Source organism: Channa argus, chromosome 19, assembly GCF_033026475.1.
Source record: "Channa argus isolate prfri chromosome 19, Channa argus male v1.0, whole genome shotgun sequence".
NCBI lineage: Eukaryota > Metazoa > Chordata > Actinopteri > Anabantiformes > Channidae > Channa > Channa argus.
The window spans coordinates 10,038,563-10,049,244 of record NC_090215.1 but is presented as its reverse complement, the minus strand read 5'-3'; the positions used below and the strand labels follow the sequence as shown (position 1 = coordinate 10,049,244).

Sequence of the window (10,682 nt, the reverse complement as noted above, 5' to 3'; positions counted from 1 at the left end):
TCATGTAAATTTTTCTTCTTTTTGGAGCCAATTTACTAAAAAACACGGCATGATTGGACTGTATTCACTCTTTTCATATCAACATTCATTATCTTGATCATTCATGCAATAAGGAGCCTCATGGCCTAAACCCAAGTACAGGCCTGTCTTGAATGAAAAAGCACACATCCAACAAGTGTGACTTTATAAATCCAGAGCTATTGCCCTGCGACAGCATTTCAATTTTCTCGCTTTTTCTGCGCAAAGAAAGTTTAAGCCTCACTCACAGCAGGTCACCCGCCTCCCGACATTCCCTAGATATTAGGGACAAATTGGTTTGCCATTCATTAGTTATATTCACAATAAGATTAAAACACCCCGGACAATCTCATCAAAATCCTATAGGGCCATACAGGGGAAAAAACACACGCTCCACTGAGTTTGAGCAAAAGAATGGGAATTTTAAAAAACACGGTGGTCTGTGCGCACTGCAGAAAATTGGGTTTTTTTATCTTTTTTTTCTCCTTTTTAATTTTGCATAATGCTCCAGAGAGCAGTTTGGTGACTTTGTCCGAGTCTATGTTGGGAAAACTAACTGCAGACATATCTCTCCATCTGTCCTTTTTTTTTTTTTTTGGCTTTAATTCCTGCCTGTTTGGACAAAATTGAGAGATTAACAGGCAATAGGACCTGTGGACCCCGGGCCTAAAACAAGAGCGCTGAAGGAATAAGAGAATAGTTTTCACAAATACAGACAATATGAAGAGGTACTACTTTAATCCGCGGGGTAATTTCACGCGATTTGGCCGGGCAACAGATGGGTCAAACGGAGGAGAATAACCATTGATTGCTGCAAAAGTCCTGCATCAGTAGTGCGATCCAAATTGGGGGAGAGGGGATGAGGGAATTAACTCTATGAGGTGTGTGTGAAAGCCATTTGATGAAGTGGTTTGTTACTTCATTAATGACAAAAGGGATTCGCTTCCATCGACACGTCATTACAGATGTTAAGCCCAATTTAGCGCCTTTAAAAGGTTTTAAAGGACGTTTTGTAAACCCCCCACGATAAATTGGGCGATCTAATTGAAAACCTCTCGCCTTTGTGGCGCGTTTCACATGTTGGGGATTAAGCTCATGAATATATGGTCAGTATTTTGTCAACTCCGCTGAAGAGGATAGACGGACGCAGCGCACTGGATTATGTGCCTAATACATTTCCTCTGTTAAAGTGAACCACTGCGCCTCCATCCTTTGAAAAATAGTTTTATCCTCCTCAGCTGGTCCTCAGACCACCTGTTACAGAAGATGAGCTAATTATATATATATATATATATATATATATATATATATATATATATATATATATATATATATATATATATATATATATATATATATATATATATATATATATATACATTCCAATAGATATATACAGGTTTTTGTTTTGCTTAATTTGTGATTTTCAACATATTTTTCAATTTAAGACAGAAAACACCACTTCTTCATAACGCCTTTTATTAATAGTTCTATAATATTCTATTTCACATTGTTTATTTTTCCTGGTTTAAGCCTATATGTCAGTCCTAAATGAATTTGAAATAATAAAAGATAAGTCATTTAACCAATGTAATTTATTCAAATTAGCATTATTAAACCAGGAAACTTACAATCACTTAATAGGAAAAAACTGTCCTTCACTCAGTTCCTTGGGTAAAATTTGACATAAATAATTATCTAAAAACCTAATAATTCATAAACACAGGTAAAATTCTACACAGGGCGACGTTCATTAAACACTACACCGAGTGCAAATTATCAAATCACGGTTTCCTCAAATATACACGACCATGTTTTGAAAATCCTCCTTTTTGTTGTATTTTTTCCCCCTTTTTTTACACAATATGTACATCTTTCACACAGTCAGGTCATTAGAACACATCTCTAGTCTCAACTTTGCTCACGCGTCCTGGAGTCAGACTCAGCGGGGGAAATGCCACTTCTGTGATCATCCAAGAAAATGTACAGATTTAAACACGACTTCAAAGAACTCGGGTTTGATTTGGGAGATTCAGACCTAGTGGTGTTGCTGAGTGTGACTGCTCGACGGGAGAGCAGTGGAGAGGAGTCAGGCTCGTAGAGAAGGCTATGGAAAGTCTATGGACAGTTTTCCTTTGGTTCAGGGGGGACCTCCTCCAACTCGCCTTTATTATAGACGCAGACTGGCTTAGCCCACATCAATGCATACAGATTAAGCAGTGTTAATGTGGAGCACTCTTATTGTCCACATTTGAAGCAGCTCAAGAATACTTTTTACAAGTCTGCGTTCCCCTGCGGGCCTTCATCTTTCTGTGTGTGTGTGTGTGTGTTCAAGCGCAAGCGCCATGACAGATCCTTTACGTAACCAAAAGTAGCTAAGAACTCCTTTACAACTAAAACTTATGTTTTTAGTATACAACTAATAATAGCAAAATTAACTTAAGTGCAATATGTTTCCTATTAGCTGAAAAAATTGGCCCTTGTGACTGTCAAACTGCCATGTACTGTATTATATTGCTGAATTTGTATTTCTTATGCCATAATTATGCAATAGCGTTTTGTGGAGGTAGATCTGATTTCAAAGGTTTAATGTTCTGATAAGGTGTTTGATGTAACAACTCATTCTGTATATTTTAAGATTATGATCTGTTTTGTATGTAAAATATTAATTTGAAAAGTAACTAATAACTGAACTTACTGACTAATTGAACTAGAAGTATATGGCAGCATAGTGGAGACACTGAAGCACAGTACAAGGAGCTCGTACCTGTTGAGAAATATTGAATCAAAAATAAGTTTGTTTTCAGCCATGACTCAAAATGCTACTTTAATTGTAAAATATTGGAGATTACTGGACTGTCATTTATAAAGGTGTGTCTATGGAGTATGAAACAGTGTTACAATAGATGTAATTACTGACACACACATACACACACATCTTTTAGCTAGTGCTCTTTTGAATTTGGTCGTGCTACTTTGTTGGGGGAAAATGAGGTAACAGGGATGGTTGAACACAGGGACATCGGCCTCCAGAGGTACGAATGGGTCTCTGGAGGCGGTGGGAGGGGGTAGGGGTCATGGAATGGGACCTAAGCCCGGGACAGGAAGGCCTAAAGCTGGTATTGAGTGTTCAGCACACCTCCTTCCCTGCGGCTCCGGTGGGCAGGATGTTAAGCTGGGTGAGCTGAGCCGAGTGTTCCTTGGCCTTGAGGCGCAGCGCGGCGATACTGGAGGCCCTACGATCTGCCGCTGCTGAGGAAGTGGAGGAGGAGGAAGTAGAAGAAGGGTCTGGGAGGACAGGGCCCGCGTGGGAGGGAGTCTCTACAGGAGGGGCAGGCTGGCGTAGGAGGGCTGCAGCAGTGGAAGCACTGGTTAGGGGACCCATACTGGAGAACAGCCTGAAAGAAGAAACACATTTAAACATTTTCAGCATGTTAAACAAAGCTACTCCTGCCCCACGTAACATCGTCACTTCTCTCCTTACAATAGAAAACAGTCTTGACAGTGTTAACATTATCTTTCGCTAGATTTGTGTCATCTATTGCATACTAACTTCCCCCATAGAAAAGATGAGCTGTAGAGTAGAGGGTTAATAACACTGTATAATAAAGGACAAAAGCAAATGAGCATCTAATTATGGCATATGGAGTGTGTGGTGTCACCTCTTCTCACAGCTTGTCTTGCAGGATCACACATTTGGCTAATTTATTAAGGCGTTTGACAGAATGATTACACACCACTGTGAATGGTTAACAGTGTAACATATTTATAATCAGACACTGAGATAAACAGTAATGCGGTGTGACTGAGGATTACTGTATCCATCAGTCATTAGAGTAGCATGATGTGTTGGGAGTTTAGTTAAAGCGGAGTTGTTGCTGTGCATTTTTCAGTCCTGTGCTTGACTACAAAATTGTAGTCATTTACTGTAAATACAGGGATAAATGTGAAGTCCTAGCGCTACAGAGATTGGTGGGTTCTGATTTAAGTAAGTGTGAAGAATAGCTATCAGGTCCGAGGGAGGTCTGTGCATGGCTGGAGCTTACCTGCCAAAAGTGGGTCCAATGAAGGCAGGGTGGCGAAACATGGCGGCTGTACCCAGGAAAGTACCCAGGCCGACAGGTGTTGCCAGGGGTGGGGCAGAGCCGTTGTGGGGCGGTGGGGCCAGTCCTGGGAAGGCAGCGGCTGCAGCTGCAGCAGCCGTCCAGGCAGACTCCAGGGCTGGGTGGGGGTGAGGAGGGAAGGGCCCTCCCTCCAGGTAGTGGCTGAGTGGGTGACCCGCTGCCAGGGGACCTGGGAATGGCAAGCCTGACGGGTGGGCCTGCACCCCAGCTTTCTCACGCTTCCTCCACTTGGCCCTGCGGTTCTGAAACCACACCTGAGGGTAGACATTTGATGAGACACATTAATATGAGCAGGTCGTCACTTTTCCAATAATGTGGAAACTGAAGAAAACAAAAATCTTGCTTCCAGTTTGAAACGTAGAAGCTGGAAAAAAAGGTTGCATATAGAAATGGGGAAAATATATATAAATAGGTTTTCTCACACATAGAACCAAAATAGTAAATTATGTGCCTTTGGTTTTATGCAGTTTATAAAAAAACAAAAGTCCCTGTCCTAATATATTACAGTAATGTTCTATTGTAATTAACATGACTAGACTCTATTGAACATTGTGTCAGTGTTCTCTAATAGTTGTCTAGTTCAGGTGGTGGCCAACAGGCGGAAAGTCAGCGGTAATTACATGCAAGGTAAACCCTGCCGCTCACAGTCCTTTAAATCTACTTTCTGTCTAATTAAACCCCCGTGCTTGTAGATGGGCTTCAGGGTGGGGAGAGATAATTAAGAGCGGTGTTAACAAAAGGTCCAGAAAATTACCGCTGAACTGGCTCCAATAACAATTAATGCGCTTTAAATTAAATTCTTAGGAGATGTAGAACAAGCGACTTTCCATCTAAGAGAGTATTTAACTTTCCCACGCATCCGCTGTTCCCTAGTTTGCACTGCAGAACACGGGGCGCTCACAATGAGCAAAATGTCAACATGAGGAAAGTCATTGAACGAGCTTGAGCGACAGGGACTGCGCACACACACACACTATTCCCAGTGGGCTGTTTAGCAGTACTCAGCCCCTCGGGAATTTATGAGTTTTTATCACCTCCTGATGGCGCCCGTTAAGTGATTTGTTCACCTACGGCCCCTAAAGAGACATCTGTTGTTTTACCGTCGGCCATAACCTCCCGGAGCTTCCACGCCGTGTTTGAACTGTCTCTGTGGTTATGAGCCTGGGCTTTCGACATGCAAGCCACGCTTTCAGTGCAAGGCGAGGAAGAGAGGAGGATGGAGAGAGAGCGAGATGGGGGGGTGTGGGGGGGGGGGGGGGAGCAAACACCTTTAATGGTCTCTCATTCCCTCCCAAGTGCAAAGCATCGGATCAATGCAGGTCTATTGCAATCACATAATGGGAAATCAAATAGCATTATCACTCCCCTCTTTCTCTCCCTCCCTTCTTCTCCCTTCCCTCGCTCTTTTTCTCTCACACACACACACACACCACCTCGGCCTCGCCCCCAGTCAGTCTCTCTTGTGATGGGAATTCAAACACCATATAGACAGTGTTTGCTTCTGCACTAAGTGAGCTTTTTATGAATCGCCAGCGTCGGCTTAATTGCCACTAAAACGTCTCCCATTCGCGTGTAATAACATTCAATAACAGCAAAGACCTTCCCTGCGCAGCGACTGGGGCCATTTAACACATTTTACTGTAATAAATTACTGCCTCAAATTGGCCCCTAATCGTTGATCCTCAATCAGTGACGCATATCACCGGTTATTATCCAGCAATTCGTACAAGGGACATTTTATAGGCGGGACATAAAACATTAAAGGATTCAGTTTTTTTTTCTCCTATTTGATTTACAACTCACAGGCTTCTCTTTTCAGATAAAGATAAACAGAGAGGCACTTACTTGAACGCGGGCCTCCGTAAGATCCAGGCGCATTGCAAGCTCTTCTCTAAAAAGGAAAAAGAGAGGGAGGGAGAGAAAGAGGAAAGGAGAAAAGGCAGAGAGACAGGAAGACAAGACTCAAGGTTACAGGCCATCGTTTGGAAGCAACGTAGAATTGCTGTTTTGTCCCCTCCCGTTGTTCACTGTCAACAATAGACGACCAAAATAGGCTTGATTTTTTTTTGCTCTTCCCTGGCATGAACTGCAGAAAGACGCCATAGCCATATTCTATTTTCCCTGTCACGGATGGGTAGAAATAGGCCTAGTGATTGTTAGATTTTCCTTAGCCCAGGCCTGTCACTGTAACAACATAATGGTTGGAATAATGACATCTAAACTAGCCTGCCACAAAGCAATTGACGCTGCCTTCAGCTGCAAGATGGGCTTGCAGCGTAAATTAGACCTACAAGTCGCTTTAAAGTAAATCGATTGAAAAATATGAATAATCCCGATGGTAAATGGCAATAGTGAATCGAAAATGTAGGTCCCTGTGTCCTGTAGTATCAGAAAAGCCTTTATTTTGAAGAATACAACGCGAATGTGTAATTATCAACATATCAGTTTAGCAGAAACCATGTCTGAATTTTATTCAAAAGTGAGGTCATTTATTCTTTGCAGAAACAGCTAAAGCCATAAAATGTATTTTTCTAAAATAGTTTTGCCAATAGCAGCTAATCCCTACTATAAATCATTTTATTAACCACCGTAGTTCATTCGCATAGTGGGCTACACCTGCCCTTAGGCTTTAGCTCAGGCCCTGGCGTTTTTCACACTATAGTTTCAGGATCATGTGCAGCTTGGGACCTGAGCTGCATCGGCTAAATATTAGTCCTGAGAATAACACCGCTGTCATCGGTAACAACAGGAGCGGATACAGGTAACCAACGTCCCCAGTGTCAACACTTACAGGCCTTTTGTGTTCACGTATGCAAAGGGCACGGGTGTGAGGTTGGGACATTTTATGAGGTGTAATCCAGTTACAAGCGTATGGGATTACTGAGACTTATTTAGGAAAATGTTATGGGGAAGTGAGGTGTTTATTTAAAAAGAGAAATCTAATAAATTATCACGTTCTTGCATGGAGTTAGTATCAGAGATGTGTGTTTCCTTTGGGATTTTGTTTTACAGTTTTGCGGCGCCCTGGTAATCATCGTAATAATTTGTAAGACGTTTAATTTAAGACATTGTAATCGGATACTATCATTATTAGAAACGGTTTGCTCGCATTTAAAACAAATGTGTAGGCCTTAAATTTTGGTTTTAATTTGTAAACGCATTGTCTATAATGCCTGGTGGAAATAATAATAATAATAATATAAAAATGAAATAATGTAGCCTACAATACAAGATTTAAATGTAAAATATACTTGGCAAATAAAATCAATTCTCATTGCGAAGATGTACTCCATACTTGAATTAATTCAATTTCTGAAGTTTTAATATGTATGAATAATATTGTTTTACCTGGTGAAGACGTCGGGGTAGTGTGTCTTCTGGAAAGCCCTCTCCAGCTCCTCTAGCTGATAACTGGTGAAGGTAGTCCTGTATCTTCTCTGCTTCCGTTTCAGCATCCCTTCCTCTGAGTCACTGCCCGCCGACAGACACACGCTGTCCTCCCCGTCCCTCACGTCCCCATCCCCGGCGTTCAAGCTCTCCCTCTCTTCGTCCTTAGGGGACAGCGCGGCCGCATCCCCGCAGCTCTCCTCCTCCTTCCCCGCGTCTTCTTCGAACTTCAAGGGGCCGAGCTCCACCAGTCCCAGACTGCCGTCCTCTGAGCCCTCACAGGGGCTCTGATCGCCCTCTGCCCGGCTCAGTGATGCGTTCTCCCGGTAGGATTTACTGCGGCTGATGCTCACCTGCGGCGCCTGGCTGATTTTCAGGCTGTCGCTGGCTTGCTCCAGGAGAAGCCGCTCCCTGTCCAGCTTCTCTGCGTGGTCGTGGAGGTACTTCCCACCTGGTCCGTACAACCGACGGAGCTTGGGTGGCAGGTGCATGTCAGCACTGAGAGAAAGGGGGTCTTTCGTTGGGCCTGAGAGGACAGCGTGTCAAGAATGTCAAAAGAATGAACAACAAAATAGCATTGCAAATGCAAAGCAAAACATTTCCTCTATATAAAGCCTAATACTTTTGCAGGCCTAAAACAATTCGTTCACCCTTTACAACAACTGTTTCTTTTAGGAAACATTTAGGGGCTGAAACAAACCATGCTGTGCTGACATGCTGGCTGCATGAAACAGCCAACTCTTCTTGGCGCCTTTGAGCATAAAACCAGCTGAACTGTCTCAACAATAGTTCTCCCCAAAACAACGCTCCCAAATACCTGCTTTAGCGCATTAATTCCAGTTCAAAGTAAACTCACCGTCAGCAGCCTTGTCGAGCTCCCCTCTGCCGGGCAGACCCGTCAAACTTTGCGCTCCTATCAGCCTGACCTTACAGGGGCTCCGGCGGCCCAGAATACTGTCTATACAGTAAGAGGAGAGCAGCGTCGGGGATTTGCTGCTCTTCCTCTCGCCCCGGTCGTGGATATCTTCCTCAAACTGGCCGCTCATGTCGACGCCTCGGTTTGTCTAGTTTGGATTTAGACTAACTCCTGTCAGTCTCCCACTCTCTCTCCCCTCTCTCTCTCTCTTTCCCTCCCTCTCTCTCTCTCGGGGTCTCCTTCTCCTTCTTCGTCTGTTCTTCCAGGTCGGTGCGTGTGTCTGAACCGGGGCCGTTCTCTCCTCCCTCCTTCGCTCCTCTCTCTCCTCTGTCACTCCTCTGTCACACTCTCATCTAATGACAGGCAGCGGTTTGGCTGCGTCGCGCCGCGCTCCGGTTTGCCAGGCGCTTCTCGGCTCGGCGCGCTCGCTGAGCATACGTGTAAGCTGGTGCTGCGCGTCTGATTGGCTCGTACGTGTGTATGCGGGGAGAGAGACAGCACGGAGCTGCTTTATATATTTTACGATTAAGTTAATTTGAGGGAAAGGCAACAAAATCCGACATGGAATGTTGTTGTTCCGTGGAGCGAACTCAGCACATAATTGTTTTCTTCTTTTCTTTTTTTATGATATGTGTCGGCCTTAAATGTTATTTTGACCTATAGGGTACGCTTTACATTTTTATGTGTAATACTATGCGAGGAGCCAGCAAAAATGCAAAAATATTTCCAGCAGAAGTGGCATTATTTTTGCAAGCAAGCACAGGTTTTTGACTTCATACATGGTTACGTTTCATATAACGTAATTAAAAAAACATTACAGGGACCACAACGGCGTGTCACATTAACCCCAGGTGTAAATAATCAAAATGAATTATGGCTGAATTCCATTTCACTGCTTCATGCTTAGGGTCATGTTATTGTCCACGCTGGGCTCACTGTCACCCTGCCATGGCCTACTGAGGCACCAGAATCAAATGGAGCCATATTTAGTAATGTGCTTTCAAGACACATTTTTTATCCTAAACATGTGCAGGTCTACAGTATCGTTTGTTTGCAACAATACATTATTAATAGATTAAAGTAATAACACTTAATTGTGCCACAGTAATATATGGGCACACATTTATTTCACCTCATATATACATTTATTTTGCAGGCATAAAATAATTTTCATACTACTACTGCCACTAATAATAATAATAATAATAATAATAATAATAATAATAGTAATATTAATAATAACGACAACAGAATCAGTTCTACTACTTATAATAAGAACTGTTCATAGGCAAACTGATTAATAAACATGTTTGGGTTTTTTTGTTTTTCAGGCCAAAGAATGAAGCAGTCTCTGGAGTCCTCCTGTGAAGAAAATTCTGGCGCGGAGTTTGTGTTCAACCCCAGACACCACCTGCGAAAGCCATGTCGGCGACTGAGTCACATGGATCAGAATTTTACCTAAGATAGTTACAGCTTCAAAAATATTAGGTTTTGACACAAAAGCATAATCACAATGATTAAATATGGTATTTATCTGTTTCATCTATCGATCTATCGATCAATCGATCGTTCGTTCGGTCGTTTTGGTCTTGCCCTTTCTCTTCCCCTCTCCCTCCAGCTGCCTGCTATCTCTCGGAGTTGTGGATCGACTTTAAAAAAAAATATGTGAGGGTGGCGCAGCGGTGATGAGACGGCGCACGGGGGTGCTGGGATAGCACGCAGGGACTCCGCTCTGGAGAGGGGGGAGAACTGGAGAGATGGAGAGATGGAGAGATGGATCGAGAATGTAATTTTAAATGAAAGTCTATTTAACCCGCTGTGAATGGCATGACCCCTATCCTCGGCTCAGAGCCCATCACTGTTAAAAGGATCATTTTCAGAATTCAATCCAAAAACTTCAGCAAGCTGCAATTTACTCTCTCCTTCTCTCCCTCTCTCTCTCTTCTTCTTCTTCTTCTCCTCCTCCGTGATGTATCTGCCCAGGCTACAGCATAGCAGCAAACGAGAAATAACAATAAAATATATGTCCAGAAAATTGCACAATGTTTTTTTTTTTCTTTTTTTTTAAACGAAAGCTTTATGACCCTTTTATGATGGAGCTGCAGTAAAACCCCATTGATCTGTCTAAAGTTTAGTTAAGGTGCAGGCATCTTAGTAGATTTAGAGAAGGTGAACCAAACTCAGCCAAACTCAAGGTTTTTTTTAATTTAAGAACCTCGTAAAATCTTAACACCGGA

General features: G+C 42.9%; 1 protein-coding gene across 1 annotated transcript; it reads right to left on the bottom strand.

Annotated features, from left to right (window-relative positions):
* Positions 1-1,480: 1,480 nt before the first annotated feature.
* Positions 1,481-8,932, bottom strand: arxa (aristaless related homeobox a). The gene is made up of 5 exons (XM_067486918.1): positions 8,386-8,932; positions 7,491-8,055; positions 5,988-6,033; positions 4,065-4,396; positions 1,481-3,416 (listed from the first exon to the last, which is right to left on the bottom strand). The coding sequence occupies exons 1-5, from the start codon at positions 8,573-8,575 to the stop codon at positions 3,149-3,151; spliced, it is 1,401 nt and encodes a 466-aa protein (XP_067343019.1). The 5' UTR covers positions 8,576-8,932; the 3' UTR covers positions 1,481-3,148.
* Positions 8,933-10,682: the final 1,750 nt, after the last annotated feature.